Below are 16,694 nucleotides of genomic sequence, written 5' to 3' on the forward strand. Positions count from 1 at the left end.
ATGAAAAATTCATTAATAAATTGAGAAATTAAGGCGTTTTTCTAATAAGTTTAAACTTTCATCCAACTGTTTTTAGTTATTCGTATTTTTATGATTAATTATTAAAACTTAAAAATATAAAATTGTAAAAAAATTAGTGAAATCAGGTAGTCCATATTATTATTTAAGTCGTTATCAAGTAGTTAACCTAAACCATCTATTGTCAAATATTATCTAAAATAAAAGAGCTATTTAATCAAAAGATAATTGTTTTCATTGGAATAAACTAAAACAATTTCACATATTTAACTTAAACACACAAAACTAACTGAATAATTTCATTTAAATTGCTATTCAAAATCCCTTAATTGATTTTATTTATTCTATTTTAAAAAAACCCATTTCATTGATGCTATAAACAATGTTTTGATAAACTATAAAGTAGTGGAAGGGAATAAATGTGTTAGGTATGGGTGAAATGTGACAATATGCTTTTTCCTTCTATGATACTATAAGACAATAATCAAGTTTTTTCCCTTAAAAAAAACCAACTTTTATTTAAGTATTATTATTTAAAAAACAAAAAAAAATCAAGTTGGTTTTTTTAAAACTAAAATGTGGAAAAGAATTATATTTCTTTCCATGATTGACTCTGCCACTCCTATCCATATCCTCATGAAAAATCCAATTGTAATACAATTAACTTTTGATATGATTTTAAAAAATAAATAAATATCTTTTTTATTATTATTTAGAAGGAAAAGAAAAAGCCGCCAGACAATTTTATTTACTTATAAAATTTCTGTACGATGGGATAATTTCAATATAGTTTTGTTAACTGATGTTTCTATCATTTAAGCTTCATTTTAGTTTAATATTTATAGACTAATTCAAATCTTACAAATCATCACTATAATACTTTTACTTATCTACTTCAATTTTTTGTTAATAAATTAATATAGTTAATCAAAACTAAACTCAACAAATAAGTTTTATTTATGCTTTTAATTGTTTTGTATTCTTGTTTGAAGACAAAAGCAGTACACATGATTATATACATAATATTTAATATTAGATAACTACAAAAATAATTAGTCTCAGAAAGATAAAAAATATTAATTAAAAGAAAATGTGTGTATATATATATATAATCAATATACTAATTGTGGATTTTTGGAATGAGAAAAAAAAAGGGAAAACCTTGTGGGCACTTTGCCCAACTTTCTTCTTCCAAATATCACAAATAATTAATTATATTCCCTTTTTTCTTTTTATATAATTAAATTCCTCACGTGTGTTAAGATAGCAATATAATGCCATAAAAAAATGTAACCTAAATCCTTTACTTAATTTTTAATCCTTTAGTTTTAGTTTTCAAAATAATGAAAAACAAAATGTACTCAGTTTGATTTTCAAATGAATTTATTATAATTTTTAAGCCTATTTGTTCATTAATTTAATAAATCACAATTAAGTTAATTATTCAAATAATAATATACCAATTTACATTGGTGAAAATATCTATTTGTAAATTTTAATAGGAAGAAAAATACTTTGAAATTCTTTAAAAGATTAAAAATACAAAATTTATATTTAATAACTTAAAATTTCATGGACAACTTGTCATATTTAGCAAAAAGAAAAAAGAAACTAAAATAATTGGTTAGTCACTCAAAATGCTTACCTATGTAAATACTGACTGTGATGTGCATGTGTTTGTATGTATAAATAATAATTATAACAATAAATAAATAACTCTTTTGTAACATTAAAAAATTAGAGATACATGAATTTATAAGAATTAAAAACTATAGCTTAATTTTTTTTATAACATGTTACGTATACACATCAGGTGGTTGAACGTGTAGACTCATGGAGTAGTTATATATTAATACATAACTATGCCTTTTTACTGCAAGTTGTAATTGTAAATTAATTCATTTTTTGATCCATGCCTTTGAAAGTCTTCGTTTTCAAAACCTATTGGAAATTTCAATCCAATTTGACATATTAATTTATGGTTTAATTCGAATTATTTGTAGTAAGATTTTGTTTAATGAATATTTATTCAATTGAATAAAGTCAATGTAATAAAAAAAATGAAAATATCTAGTCATAATTCTTATTTTCTAGCCAGGAGAAGGGCAAGTAGGCAAGTTGTGGGTATTAGGTTAACAAAAAAGACTTTGGAATTATAACAAGTCAACTCATACGAACCATTTCGACATTTGATTTTTTCAGTTTAGAATAAAAAATAATAATAGAAGTGAAGAGTTTGAATTATCGACCATCGAAATGAAAATAAGTAAAAAAAAAACTTTAATTTACTAAAAAGTAATAAAAATGATAGAGCGATTTTTGGTACGTAGGATGAGACAACCCTAATTTGATATGTAGTATGGTTTTGTATATTTGAAAACGTTATAATAAAAAGTGAACGTATTGAAAAGGTGAGAAATGATATACATAATGGAATAGTTCCTTTCGAGATAAGACAAATTTAGTCAACTATATGATTAATTTTATTGATTGATTGATGGAAGATGTTTATATATATATTATTGGAATGTACCAAGAAAACAAATGTAAGAAAATTGATTATAAAGTCATATATGGTTTTTTCTTGATTAATATAAAAATTGAAATGGAATTATTGTTTGAGAGAGACTTTTTGAAATTGAAATGGTATGCAAAATATGAAATTTAGTTTAGTCATAATATTTTGAAAGTTGGTGAGAAAATAAAAACTAGATCTAAAATTGAAAGTATGAGTATTAAAAAAATTCCAAAATATTAATTTTTTTTTTCCCAAAAAATGAATAACAACAACAATAAAAACGAAAAAGAAATGAAAAAAATAAAAAATAGTTGATGTTATTTATCGTTAGAATTTGAAAGACAACGTGTAAAGATTTACGTAGGAAAAAGATTGATTGATATTTAATAGAATAGGATAAAAAAAGTTCATCAAATTTTTTATTAAAAAGATTGCAGTAGAAAAAACAATAAACATTTAATTGAGGAAGTAAAAACATTTTTAATATTGATATTACATTTAATAAATGATTTAAGTGTAATAAAAGTTGAGAAAGAATATATAGAGAACGAAATAAATTGTGGTCACAATCATAATTAATATTTGGTTGTTGGGTAAGTTATAATTCCACAAATATAGTGATGAAAGTGATTGATCTTTTTTGGTAATAAATCTGCTGTTATATCTAAACCCTTTTTAACACCATCACATGTCGTGATAGAAGATGACGAAAAGTTTAAATGGAAACTTTTTAGTACAAACAAGTCAAAATGAAAATATCTCACCCTATAAATTTACGTTAGATTGAAGTTTTTGATTTTTACTTCACCAATTGTCACCTTTAATCTAGGCGTTGTACTTATTTGACAGCTCAAACGTGTGGACTGTGTAACAGTGAAATCAAACAAACGTTCATCCAAAATTGAAAAATATTTTGCATTTGTTTCGAACGGATGCAATCTCTTAAAGTAAAAATATATATATATATATATTGCAAAAGTGTAGTGGTTTCCTAATCGATCATTCTTCACCATAAAAGGTCAAAATTGGCTGATTTTTCAGATATAATTTAACCATACGCAGCCGCCCAATCTTCAATTACCTTCCTCCATTGACCGGATTCTTCACCAAATTTCTCAAATCCCCATAAGAAATTTAATACAGTTTACTGTTTAAAAACCCCCCAGGTTTTGCAGTTATGGATAATCGAAGGAAATTGACTCTGTGGACCCATCTTCTATTTCTTCTTCTTCTTCTTCTACTTGTCGCCTTACCCTTAACAGTTCCATAATGACCGCGTTTCGCTTCACACGAACAAGGGTTTTGTAGGGTCTCTGTTAATTTAGTCAAATTTTTATTAGTTTAATGCAAAATCGAATGTGCCCCCAATAAGCTGTCTACGACTACTACCCCACCTAAAGGGACGACTTCTTCTTGCCTTCTTGCTTTGCTTTTAACCTCTTTTTCTATTCTTATATATATTTGGCTCTATTCTTTGAGATGCTACTTCATTTTATTTTTGTTTGAGGCTGACCCAATTTGACCCATCTTCTTGATTTCTTCATTCATCCGTGTTTGTTTGCATTTGGGTTTGTGTTTTGAAGCTGAGAAATGTTGCTGGTTGTTTATTATTTGTGTTTGAGCTTGTTGTGGGGGAAATCGTGGGGGGCTCCGGCCAGCGATGGCACCACGAGGGAGCTCGATCAGACTCCGACATGGGCTGTTGCTGGTGTTTGTGCTATTATTATCCTTATTTCTATCGCCTTGGAGAAACTCCTTCATAAAGCTGGAACGGTGGGTTTGTTTTCCTTTATGCTCTTGATCGTGAAATTTAGAGCTTTTTAGTTAGTTGGAATTGTGTTACGGTTCATCGTGTTGTTGTTATTCTCGTTTCGTCTCATTAGACAATACCCAGTTGAGTTTCTGTCCTGTATTTGCTAGTTTTAGACTTCTTTTATGTGTTGAATTCTGGGTACCATGGGTTTTTCTCTTTGATTTTTACATGTCTCATTTGCCTTTAATGGGGATGGTTGAAATTTAAAATGCTCATCAGTTTAATTTGGATTATGGATTTTTGATATCTTTGCGTTCCTGTGTTTTGGTCATTTAGTGGCTCACGGAAAAGCACAAGAGAGCTCTCTTTGAAGCTCTGGAGAAAGTTAAAGCTGGTGGGTTCTACAATAACTCTAAAAGTCAATTCAACTTCTGTTCTTTTGTCTTTCCATTTTTGCATATAACATTTGGTATATCAGTAAATTCGAACAAGTAAATTTACAACTACGTTTTTGGTTGCAGAGCTGATGATTCTGGGTTTCATTTCACTGCTCCTCACCTTTGGACAGAACTACATCATTAAAATATGCATTCCCACAAAGGTTGCAAATACTATGTTGCCATGTGCTGCCAAAGAGGACAAATTGGAGAAGGGAGATGAAGGCGAACATCATCGACGACTTCTAATGTATGAACGGAGGTTCCTGGCTGCTGCTGGTGGCGCTGTTAGTTGCAAAGAAGTAAGAACCTTTATTTGGATACAAAATTCTTTGGCTATCTTAACTTGGTCGTCTAAACTCGCTAGCATATTTTGGAAAAATTCTCAAACTAATTGATTATTGTTTTGTAAACAGGGTCATGTGCCGCTTATATCTATCTCGGGATTGCATCAGTTGCACTTGTTTATCTTCTTCTTAGCCGTATTTCATGTGGTATATAGTGCCATCACAATGATGCTTGGGAGGCTAAAGGTATGGGAATTATTTGTATGCTCAATGTTAAGCTCTAATTGTAAGTTACCTCTATTGTAGTTTCTCACTAAACCAAGTTTTGGCTGTTAACCATAATGGCTAATTAAGTAGAAAATTGATAATCTTAAAATTTTTGAAAATGGGATTAATTGTGTATAAAAAATTTAAAATATCGACTATCATAAGATGAGAATAGAAAGTTTTGATAATGTTGTCTTTGTTAGTTGTTAAATTCTTTTAGTGTCTATGTTTATACATTACTTTCATTTTTGTGCACAGATTCGAGGTTGGAAGGCATGGGAGGAGGAGACCTCAACTCACAATTATGAGTTCTCAAATGGTATGCCACTAACCTTTCCTTTGAAAAAGCTTTTTCTTTTAATAGCCTAACTTTTGCATGTCCTGCCCCAAACTTAAAGTTTAATGATTTATTTTCTCATGGACGGACCAACCTTTCCTCTTTGGAACTAAACTAGATGAACTTGTTTTGCAGATAATGCACGATTCAGGCTTACTCACGAAACATCATTTGTGAAAGCCCACACGAGTTTTTGGACAAAACTTCCCGTCTTCTTTTATATTGTAAGTAAAGTTTCTCCCAAGCTAGACAACTCTTATTTCCTTTGTTGTGGTTTTTCTCCATGGGATCTAGAAACAATAATACTGTAAAATCACATTAAAACACTATTGTTCAATAAGGCAATGCTCGATTATTATGCATGTATTGAGATGGAGTGCTGAAGTGGAGAGAATCAAACTCTTTTTATTTTAGACATTGCAAAGGAATATGGGCTATGTACAACCACACATCCCTCCTCTATCACGAGGACAAAAATGAGAATCTTTGGTCTTGATTAGAGATATGGATATCGTGGTTCAAACTTATAATACTTACAGTTGATTTCTTATAGACATATGAAACACCTAAAATATGTTATTTTGTTTCAGGGATGCTTCTTCCGACAATTTTTCAAGTCCGTTGGTAAGGCTGACTACTTGGCATTACGTAATGGATTCATCGCCGTGAGTTTCCAATTCCTAACTACCTGCTGATCATGAACCACTTATTTGTTCTTTTTATGACAGTCCTCTTTTATGTTTAGGTTCACCTTGCTCCAGGAAGTAAATTTGACTTTCAAAAATATATCAAAAGGTCTCTAGAAGATGACTTCAAAATAATTGTGGGAGTTAGGTAAAAAATAGATTTACTATACACTCCTCTTCCCAAATAGTACCATGTTTCCATGGGTGGATCATTTCTTCCAAATAATCGAACCTGTAGTCGTCCTGATTTATTTACTTAATGTTGTTGCAGTCCCGTGCTTTGGACATCGTTTGTGGTCTTCTTGCTCATAAATGTTTACGGTGAGCTAGTTGATTTGTATTACGCTCTTTTAAAGCCCATGGTTTTTGAAAGTTAATCAAGTATGGTTTATTAATTAATGTATGCACTATCTTCATTACAGGATGGCAAGCATTGTTTTGGTCATCCTTAGTTCCTGTGATCGTAAGGAATCTTTTCTTATTGGAGAATCAATCTAGGCTTGACTGATTATTATGAGTCTTTAACAACTTCTATCAATGACAGATAATCCTAGCTGTTGGAACCAAGCTTCAAGGAGTTATGACAAAGATGGCTCTCGAAATTACAGAAAGACATGCTGTTGTCCAAGGAATTCCTCTCGTTCAGGCATCAGATAAATATTTTTGGTTTGGCAAGCCTCAGCTGGTTCTTTACCTCATCCACTTCGCTTTATTTTCGGTAATAATGAGCAAGATTCTTGGCATCGTTTATAATTTTCTGTGATTTATGATGATAAATCTCTTGTTTTATTGGGCTTAGCTCATTCCTAGGATTTAACTAATGTTCTTGCTCTCTTTTTTTTTTCAAATCCTTTTTTTTTTTGTATGTGGTACTGATGATTGAAGTGATGTGTTTAGTCTAATTTCATCAAGCATGTTAAGATTACAGTTACACAAAGTTTGGAAGTAATTTGATCTATTTTCGAAGTTTTTTTTCTAAATATAGTAAACCTTGATTCTAATTAGGCCTACATTCTTGGAACTAACTGATCAATTACTTTGCTTTTGCAGAATGCATTCCAAATAACATACTTCTTCTGGATTTGGGTAATTTCTTCTCCTTGATAACCGTTCTATTCTTAATCTGTCCTTTTAAAAAAAGCATAAGCTTATATCCTCACCTTTTTCTTCCAATACCTTATAAAACATTGTAAAAGTCTTAGAAAAACAGAGAAAATCTAAAAATAGTAATTCCCCAACGCCAATTTGTTTTTGAAGTCTGGCTATGAATCCGAAGTATTGTTAAGGTGAAAAAATAATTTGTGAGCAAACAAGTTTAGTTCTGGAAAATGAAAATTTGAAAAGAAATTATTATCTAACAAGATGATATTGTCAATGAGTGATATAAAATCATTCTCGTTGCTCAAAATGAGTTCTTATGCTGAGTTGTAACTTGAGAATTGTCGTCATGTGCAGTATTCCTTTGGGTTAAAATCCTGCTTCCATACTGATTTCAAGCTCGCAATCATTAAAGTTGGTCTCGGGTAAGCCCAACTCCATTAAATGCTACTCGTATGACATGAAGTGAGGATTTTCTGGCTGAAAATGTCTGTTTTGGATGCTTTTCCATCTCAACTCGCATACATTTACATATATATTTATTTCTTACACATACTTAATTTATCATTGTGTGAGACCAAGAACATGGATCGTTTTAAGTTAATTGAGCTGCATTTTGATGGTGGATTTGCAGGGTTGGCGTTCTCTGTCTCTGCAGTTATATAACTCTTCCACTCTATGCTCTTGTCACTCAGGTACAATTTCTTTGTTAAAATTCTTGCAAATGTGTAGCAAACGAGTTCTTTAGTTTTGAAACTGTTTGATTAGTATAATTTTGCGGGTCTTGTGGGATATGGCTGACTTGGTCGGTGGCTTTGCAGATGGGTACGCGTATGAAGAAGTCAATCTTTGATGAACAAACATCGAAGGCTCTTAAGAAGTGGCACATGGCTGTTAAGAAGCGACATGGGAAGTCCCCAACTCGAAAACTAGGGAGTCCAAGTTCATCACCAATTCATCCATCATCAGGATACGCATTGCATCGTTTCAAGACCACAGGTCACTCAAACAGATCATCCATGTATGATGAGAATGACGCATCAGATTATGAAGTCGACACTCCAAATTTTACAGTTAGAATAGACCATGGTGATGAACATCAAGCTGAAATAATTGAACCCCAGCATACAGAAAAAAGGAATGAAGACGATTTCTCTTTTGTCAAACCTGGACCAACGAAATGACAATGAAAAATCTCTTGGCTTGTGATTAAATCTTGACTTGTGTATCTTTTTGTGCTGGATAATTTTCCAGTCTCACACTTAGGAAACAGAATGTAGCTCATGATTTGTATATTCTTGCGGTTGTTTATAAATTGTTGGATGATCATTGTTCAAAATTTTACTTGAAATTTCAATATGCAAACTGAACATATGTTCTATATGATGAATGAATATCTCGTTATGAAATTTCAGGAAAATATTCATAAATTCTCGCCAAAACATGGATTCTAATACAACCAAAATCTGATACCAAGTTGTTAATCAGCCTGTTTTGCGCCCACTGCGAAGAAGTCAGAGATCACCTCCAGAGGCATGCCCTTGGTCTCAGGAACTTTGAGAAAGACAAATATCCAAGAAATGATGCATATAATGGCATAGGCACCAAAAACTCCACCGAGTCCAATGGAATTAAGCATCACTGGAAGTGAATAGGTGACGATGATGTCTCCGGTCCAGAATGTGAGAGCACACATAGCAATGCAGAGGCCTCGAACTCGAGTCGGAAAGATCTCAGAGCAGAGGATGTTAGGGACTGGACCAAATCCCATGACAAAGCAACAGAAGTACGCTATAACACTGATGGTTGAGATTGTTGCATTGGCAACTGAACCCATGTCCACCATGCTACCAATGACGAGTACGATAAGTGATATTATCAGTACAGGAATAGTAGATAGCAGAAGAGACCTGCAAGAAGAAGAAAGCTCCATGCTCATATTTGAGTCACGCAGGTAACTCGAAAACCATTTTGAAGAACAATGGACAGTTGATTTTTGTTTACCTTCTACCAGCTACGTCCATAAGTCTCATGGCAATGCCTATGGAAGGAAGCATCAGTAATGTAGTGAGAGCACTTATAAGCAGTGATGCAGAGGTTGAACCAAGTCCCAAATTGGACAAAAGCACTGCAACTCCTGCCTGTTCTAGAATCTGAGGTGTGTAATAAAGTACACCATTTATACCTGAAAACTGCATTAACAAAAGAGAATTTTGTCCATGATTGGGAATGCAAAAAGAATATCCAGAAAGGTTTCATTTAAATGGAATGATTGTGTAGTGAATTTAAAAAACCACCTGCTGAAGAATCTGAATTCCTATCCCAACAAACAACGCTCGTTTAACTCCTGGCTCTAAGATCTCTTTCCATGATGATCGTTTAGTGGCTTTATCAGTTGGACGCATGATTTCTGGTCCAATAGGATGACTCCCAATCCGGAGTGCTGATTGGCTGACTAGACCAGCTGCTTGAATACAGTCTCCCTCTCCTTGCATTTCAGCTCCAGGAACAGAAAGAGCAGATCCATGCTGATGCCCATCTGCGCCATCTTGATGCAAGTATATCCTTTGGTACCCCTCTTCTTTTTTCCCAGTTCCATCAACTCGCTCGGTTTTTTTCCACATCAGTTGCCAGCCACCACCAATTCCGGTAGCACTAACAGCCTCACCAGCAGCATTTGTTCGCATCATGATGCTGCTGCCTCTCCTTGAGACAATATCCTTGTCCATTGCGGCTGATGTCTGACGTGAGAGCAATGGGCTCTTCAAATTATCCTCAGATTCAGCTTCAGGATCTGATGCATAGCCATCACCATCCTTCTGACTTTCCATATCCCAGTGATCTTCTTTCCCTTGTAGAATACAAAAGCTACTATCAAATATCAATGCACCTTAACCAGGCAATTGAAATAGAATATCGATACCACTAATAGATTAATATATAAACATATCAATGAACAAACTTCATAGGTCAATTTATATGGCAAAATTTTAAGGATTATTAATTTGGAAACAGATATAAATACTTCATTACACGGCAATTCATATCTGGGACATAGAAATTATCTAATTCAATCATAAATATTCAAGAGAGACTTCAACAATGGTGAAACTTTATCTGCGTACCTTGCTGATCACTCGTCATGTTATTGAACATGCTTCCAAAATTTGGAAGAAGCATACTGCGCAAACTTCCTACCTCACCAGGAACTTTCTCGTGGACACTGCCAAAGAGAGTTACCACAGGATCTATCAATGGCATACTCTGGTTAAAAATGCTACCATGGCGTGATGCTATGCCAATTGAACTCTGTCCAGCGACAGGTTTGGCAATATAAGACTGGCCTCCCTCAGTTCCATACAACCTGATCTGACCCTTCTCAGTACTCGATTCTCCTGTTGCCGGGCCAATTATGTACTCTTGTACCGATGTGTCTTCACTTGAACCCAGACCCTCAACCAGCAGGGCTAGCTCCCCTGCAACATCCTCCCTCCCACGAAGTCTCTGCAAAACCTTCTTGGCTTCATTCATTCGGCCTTTGCTAACAAGCCAACGTGGAGATTCGGGGAGAAACATAACAGTTAAAACAAGATAAATAAGAGATGGCATAAACAGGAGACCAAGCATCGTTCTCCAGCTAGGTGATTTGGTCAAGGACATTCCAAAAACCATACAGTACGACAAAAACATTCCAATGGAACCAGTGAACTGAGGTAAAGTGTTTAACAGCCCCCTAATCTCAGCTGGGGCAGTCTCAGAAATATAAACAGGAACTAAGGTAACAGCAAGTCCAACTCCAAATCCATCTAATAACCTAGCTAATAACAGAACATGAACATCAGGTGCCCACAACATAACAAGACCACTAGTGAAATAAAGAATCGAGGATGCTATCATCAAAGGACGACGACCCACTGAATCAGATAAAGGTCCTGAGAATGTCGTAATAACAGTAGCTCCAATTAGTGACATGGCCACAATTAGCCCTTCAGTTGTAGGATCACCTTCCAATTTGAATTCCTTCTTGATGTACATAACAGCTCCTGAAAATTCATTACCCCTAAACCTCAATAAAAAAAAAAATTCTAAAGATTACACACATAACTTACATTCTATTGATCATACCTGCAATGGTTGCATTATCCCAACCCTGCAACAAATTCCCGATTGCAGCAGCGATTGCAACGAGAACAGCTCCTCTCATCCCTACCAATGCTGTGAATTAGAATAACTATACTAGCAAGCAAAAAGGAGTAATGGGTATGGTGACTGATTGTGAAGATGTGGGAAAAAAAGAAGAGTATGAAAAAACAGAAGAAACTAAAATGAAATCGGAGAAGACAGAGTTGGGAGTAAAGACTAAGTCTGGAAGGAGAAAGCAGATGGCAATCCATGGCAATGGCCGAGAAAGATGGTGCTGTGATCGATTTTCCTCCATTTGTGTGAGCTTCAAATACGCTGCCGATTCGAATTTGAAGGGAAAATAAAATTTTCATTTTATATTAGTGCCAATATATATACACAAATTTAATTACATATAACAAAAGTATTAAAAACAATTAAACTAAACAACTTAATTACTAAGCTAATTAATATCTAATGGATAATTCCAAATTCTACTCTTTTTTCTTTACTTTATGAGCAAAATGATTTTATTATTATTTTTTTGGATAATAATTGTAGATATGAAATTTCAAATTGTGATCATTGTGATGAATATTCTGCCTTTTATTTTAACCTTATTTTTCTAAAAAAAAAATTATTCCTTTGTAAAGTTTAGCATTTACTTTAAAAAAATGTTTTCAATATTTTAATCAATTGTACTGTGGAAATCAGTCAAGCATTTTTTCCAACGTTACAAACTTCATCCTTACCCTTTTAGATATAGAGTAATTAAATAAATTAGATTGAAAATGAGTATAGTAGAATTGGTCTCAATCAATTTTAATCTTTATACTTTAAAGAGAACAAATTTAGTACATGTACTTTTAATATATCTAAGTTATGATTTTCTTTTTTAGAATTGGCTAAATAATAATAAGAAGAAAATTTATTATAAATGATAAAATTAGTAAAAATATTTACAAATATATCAAAATATCAAATCCTAAGGTCTATTAAAAAGTTTGTTATATTTTTTTGTAAATATTTTGGTTTATTTGGTTGAATTCGAGAATGTTGTTAATAATAATTATCATTTAGAATAAAAGGTGATGTGAACATATTTTAAAAATTTGTAGAAGAAATAGTACTTGAAACTAATATTTTTATTTGGAAAAAGTCAACATTAAACTTAGAGACTATTTTTAAAAATTAATATTTTTTTGGTATCCATAAGATATTTTTTATAACTTATCACTTGAATTCTTAGTTAAACTAAACAAATAATTTTGGGAAGTGAAAAAGCGAAATAGTTAGCCAATGAAACTTAAATTTGGTATCCATTTATTAATTTTATAATGGTTAATTAATCAAATTCTATAGTTACATTTACTTACATAATGAATGAATTCCACCTTTGAATATTCAAATTCCAAATCTTTGTAAATAAATATTTGTTCTGGTCTCCAGCATTAAATTTTTCTGCTAATTAGAACTTATTTCTAAATTTGATACCAAACTCAACACATTAAAATTAGAACACCAAGTTGACATAATATTAAGAAAAGTGATATTTTTTAATGGAAAAAACAAAAAGCTGAGTTATAGAAAGGCCATATTCCATCATTTTATTGCCATTTCAACGTTCATTCATTTTTGCTCTATTTAAAGTTGTAAACTTTGCTCACTAAAACCCAAGTGGAAAGTATATATCAGTATTTTCCCTTTCCCCAACCATTTACAACCTGAATTATATTCATAACCATAAAAATCCTAAAATACAAAATTCACAAAGAATGATAAAGTTACAGAGAGGGAGTGGGGGAAGGAATATCCTCTATGCTGTGATGCACAATAAGTTACATTTTTGGCAATCGATCCCAAATTTGATATGCAGTTGACTCATTACTCGAAGACCAGCTTGGCTTGTGATTCCTCATAATCCTGTAAAAACACCATTAACGGATCTATTTAAGCTTACTAGATATTTCCTTTTAAGTTTATTTTCTATTTAAATTCATGGGGTTTCCTCGAAACTACGTACTTTTTGTTCTAATTCAGGATTAAGAAACATCAGAATTATACATATAACAATGCGTTTCAACTTACTTATAGGGAAAAGATGACTTCTTCTTGTATACAATTATGTAAATGATTAAGCCCTCATGTGGTTTATTGGATCACTCTGCCTTTGGTTTGAATTGCATGAGTTGAACATATGCCACCACCTCCTTTTTCTTCGCTTAACTGGTTCTGTTCTGACATTTCTATTCTCATGTAGATCAATCATGTATTGAACAACAGCCTGAGATTTGGTGATAGTAAAAGGCAATGAGTTAGTTGGACAATTCCAGATCGTGTAAACAGTTTGTTAGAAGAGAACGTCAAGTAGCGTTCTTTACCTGTGCGCCTTTTTCGAATATATGTCTTGGGGGTACTTCGAAAGGATTCTCTTCTGCTCGGAGGACTCGAAGGCGAGTCAGCATTCTGAAGGAATCAGGAAGAAACCGTATCTGGTTATTGCTAATATTCAGTTCTTCGAGCATTTCTAGGTTCCCGATAGACTTAGGAAGCGATTGCAGATCAGCAAAGTTGTTTCCGATGTTCATCTTGACAAGGTTGGTGGCAAAACATAAGCTCTCTGGCACAGATTCAAGCTCATTGAAACTTACATCAAGCTCCCTCAGATTGGCAAGAGAGGCCATGGTTGTTGGCAATTGTTTGATGTTATTGTAACGTACAGACAATATCTCTAGAGTCTCAATCTTTCCTACGGCTTCAGGCAGTGCTTTAAGCCGGTTATAATCAGCAGTCAGCTCACGTAGAGACGCACACCGACCAATCGTATGAGGGATCTCCTCAATATTATTGGTTTCCAAATTCAATTTTCTCAACTTCACAAGATTACCAATGGATTCCGGAAGTGAAGTGAGCATATTTGAACTGAGATCAAGCTCCTCAAGATGAATCAGCTTCCCAAAAGAAACAGGCAGAGATACTAATTGGTTTCCCCTGAGGTCCAAATAGACCAAACTAGCAAGATCTGTGAATGAGCTTGGAAGTTCACTGAGCTTGTTGGCATGTAAATCCAATTTCTCCAATTGGGAAAGAGCTCCAATGGCTTCTGGCAGAGTTGCCAGACGATTCTCAGATAAATCTAAAGAAACCAAATTAGTCAACTTCCCTATAGACTCAGGAAGCCATTCTACTTGGTTCATCAGCTTGTTTCTTAGATCAAGAGCGCTACTTCCTTTCTTTGCTTTCTCAATAACACTAGCCAGAGCCATTAAATTATACTTTTCACCATTTTCACCTATGCATACAAAAAGACTTCTTGTTAAAACGAAAATGTTGGAAGAATGGAAAAATGGAGCTTTATTCAATCAAAACTAGAAAATGAGACTACCCACCTGAAGAAGTTGCAAGTTTTAAGGATGGATCTCTTATAAGGGGTGAAGAAGAAACGCCTGGTCTAGCTCCAAATCCATCCATATAAGACGCTGGCTGGCCTTTTGGGATATAACTGTCATCTCTAGAGAATAATGGAGTGGTGGATTTTGTGGGTCCTTTCTCAGAATTGTACAACAAGCTTGAAGGGGTTGTGGTTGAAGTACTGACACTCCCAGAAATAGAAGGAACAGCTGAGCTTCTATTCAAATTAGTGGTAGAAGATGAATAGAAAGAAGAGGAGACGGCATTGGGAGTTTGTGCTGAGATTGAAGGAGGAGTAGAAACACACTTTGAAGCTCTTTGAAGCAATTCGTCGAACAGGTAATAGACATCTTCAATTTCCAGCAATTTCAATGCTTCCCATTTATCTTCTTTGCTTTTGAAAGCGATGAAATTCCTTTGCATCTCGAGCAAGATCTGGAAAAGCTCTTCTGGGACTTCTTGATTCTTCGTTTGTCTTTCAATGGCTTCGAGTTTCATTTGGACTTCTTTATCTACATTGCTGATTAGAACTCTAGCCCCTTCAACTTCTTCAATTCCAGGTCTGAGAGGCAAAGATCTGTGGAGTTTCATAATCTCATCCACCACTTCTTGTGTTGTTTTAGGAGAAATTGACACCTCCATTTCCTCCCAAAATTCAATTTAATCTCTAAAACACCGACAAATACCCAAAATTAAACAACCCTTCAAGAGTTGAAAAAATCCATTATTTTTCTTTCTTCTTTCTTTTGACCGAAACCAACGAAAAAGAAGCCTTAGATCCACAAACAAGAAAGACAGATTGACCTACTGAACAGAAAAAAAAATAAAAATAAAAAGTTCTTTAAATTCCGAAAGAAATTAAATTAAGCCACCCGTTCCTCACTACACCAAAAACTTCAATCAACTAACAAAAAAACAGCAACAACAAGAACAAGAAGAAGAACAACAACACACAGAAAAGAACAAAACCCCACAAAGATCAAGAAAAAACCGCAGAACTTAAAAAGTTTAAAAGATTAGAGGAAGAAGTTCACAAAATGGGGGAAAACGAACAACCCCACTTGAAATTCAACAGAAAAAGAGTAGATTAGTGGAAATGGGTAATGGGGGAAAGAGAAAAGCCGAAGAATACAGCGAAATTGAGATGGGTTTTGGAAGAGAAAAACGAGCGCCAACAGAGAACTGCAAAAAATAAATTAAAAAAAAAAAAGAAAGATAAAAAAGATATATGGATTGTGAATTGATAAATGAGAATGATTCAATTGAATATATATTCACCGATACCTTTTAAATTAGATTCAGTTTGAGGTGTGGGCTTCCAATGTTTTACATTACAAATCCAGCTATTTCCATGCTGCCCTCTGCCCCGTTGTTTAACCGTTTGTTCTTCTGTCCTCAATGCTATATTTATATAATATGTATATATACACACACATACATACACATATATATATATATGATATATTTATATCTGATGATGATTTTTGTACACTTGATGAGATTGACGATAGAGTTTATAGGATACGTAATGTTGTTAATTTGAAAGTGATGGGAAAGGACTTAATAATATAATGATCAAATGTTAATAGGATATATATGTGTGTAATATTTATTTAGTCTTTTTCATGATGGTGAAGAGAGAAGTAAATTTTAGAGATGAAGTTGACTAAAGAGTTGGACATTATGATTTGGTTCAAACTTTAATGTTATGATTAAATAAATAGTTAGTGAGTTTTTCATTATGAAGTTTGTTAAGAGTA

At 33.2% G+C, this 16,694-nt stretch overlaps 3 protein-coding genes across 5 annotated transcripts; 1 reads left to right on the forward strand and 2 right to left on the reverse strand.

Annotated features, from left to right (window-relative positions):
- Positions 1-3,587: 3,587 nt before the first annotated feature.
- Positions 3,588-8,766, forward strand: LOC101212923 (MLO-like protein 8). Its single transcript, XM_011659784.2, has 15 exons — positions 3,588-4,309; positions 4,626-4,683; positions 4,811-5,028; positions 5,143-5,259; positions 5,539-5,599; positions 5,753-5,841; positions 6,208-6,282; positions 6,363-6,451; positions 6,575-6,624; positions 6,726-6,766; positions 6,848-7,021; positions 7,354-7,389; positions 7,759-7,826; positions 8,036-8,096; positions 8,223-8,766. The coding sequence occupies exons 1-15, from the start codon at positions 4,127-4,129 to the stop codon at positions 8,583-8,585; spliced, it is 1,683 nt and encodes a 560-aa protein (XP_011658086.1). The 5' UTR covers positions 3,588-4,126; the 3' UTR covers positions 8,586-8,766.
- Positions 8,761-11,894, reverse strand: LOC101213163 (monosaccharide-sensing protein 2). Its single transcript, XM_011659783.2, has 6 exons — positions 11,762-11,894; positions 11,527-11,607; positions 10,527-11,444; positions 9,699-10,252; positions 9,406-9,593; positions 8,761-9,311 (listed from the first exon to the last, which is right to left on the reverse strand). The coding sequence occupies exons 1-6, from the start codon at positions 11,793-11,795 to the stop codon at positions 8,882-8,884; spliced, it is 2,205 nt and encodes a 734-aa protein (XP_011658085.1). The 5' UTR covers positions 11,796-11,894; the 3' UTR covers positions 8,761-8,881.
- A 1,210-nt stretch (positions 11,895-13,104) lies between these two features.
- Positions 13,105-16,370, reverse strand: LOC101212687 (plant intracellular Ras-group-related LRR protein 4). 3 transcript variants are annotated; one of them, XM_011659782.2, is made up of 5 exons: positions 16,219-16,370; positions 14,913-16,116; positions 13,905-14,815; positions 13,612-13,807; positions 13,105-13,446 (listed from the first exon to the last, which is right to left on the reverse strand). In XM_011659782.2, exons 2-4 carry the CDS (start codon positions 15,574-15,576, stop codon positions 13,658-13,660), a joined length of 1,725 nt encoding a protein of 574 aa, XP_011658084.1. In that variant the 5' UTR covers positions 15,577-16,116; positions 16,219-16,370; the 3' UTR covers positions 13,105-13,446; positions 13,612-13,657. The 3 variants fall into 3 exon arrangements, with proteins under 3 accessions (XP_011658084.1, XP_004134821.1, XP_031743667.1); XM_004134773.3 differs by having other exon boundaries at positions 14,913-15,601; positions 16,219-16,368; XM_031887807.1 differs by lacking the exon at positions 16,219-16,370 and having other exon boundaries at positions 14,913-16,197.
- Between the last annotated feature and the right edge of the window lie 324 nt (positions 16,371-16,694).

This window comes from Cucumis sativus, chromosome 6, assembly GCF_000004075.3.
Source record: "Cucumis sativus cultivar 9930 chromosome 6, Cucumber_9930_V3, whole genome shotgun sequence".
Lineage (NCBI taxonomy): Eukaryota > Viridiplantae > Streptophyta > Magnoliopsida > Cucurbitales > Cucurbitaceae > Cucumis > Cucumis sativus.

Bases quoted from the DNA above. Each gene is read 5' to 3' on its own strand.
- LOC101212923 (XM_011659784.2), top strand. From the start codon at position 4,127: ATGTTGCTGGTTGTTTATTATTTGTGTTTGAGCTTGTTGTGGGGGAAA. The intron at 4,310-4,625 runs GTGGGTTTGTTT...TTGGTCATTTAG, and splicing joins TCCTTCATAAAGCTGGAACG to TGGCTCACGGAAAAGCACAA. The intron at 7,827-8,035 runs GTAAGCCCAACT...GTGGATTTGCAG, and splicing joins ATCATTAAAGTTGGTCTCGG to GGTTGGCGTTCTCTGTCTCT.
- LOC101213163 (XM_011659783.2), bottom strand. From the start codon at position 11,795: ATGGATTGCCATCTGCTTTCTCCTTCCAGACTTA. The intron at 10,253-10,526 runs GTACGCAGATAA...GTATTCTACAAG, and splicing joins CATGACGAGTGATCAGCAAG to GGAAAGAAGATCACTGGGAT. The intron at 9,594-9,698 runs GTGGTTTTTTAA...TTGTTAATGCAG, and splicing joins GAATTCAGATTCTTCAGCAG to TTTTCAGGTATAAATGGTGT.
- LOC101212687 (XM_011659782.2), bottom strand. From the start codon at position 15,576: ATGGAGGTGTCAATTTCTCCTAAAACAACACAAGAAGTGGTGGATGAG. The intron at 14,816-14,912 runs GTGGGTAGTCTC...TTGTATGCATAG, and splicing joins AAAACTTGCAACTTCTTCAG to GTGAAAATGGTGAAAAGTAT. The intron at 13,808-13,904 runs GTAAAGAACGCT...ACCAAATCTCAG, and splicing joins TATTCGAAAAAGGCGCACAG to GCTGTTGTTCAATACATGAT.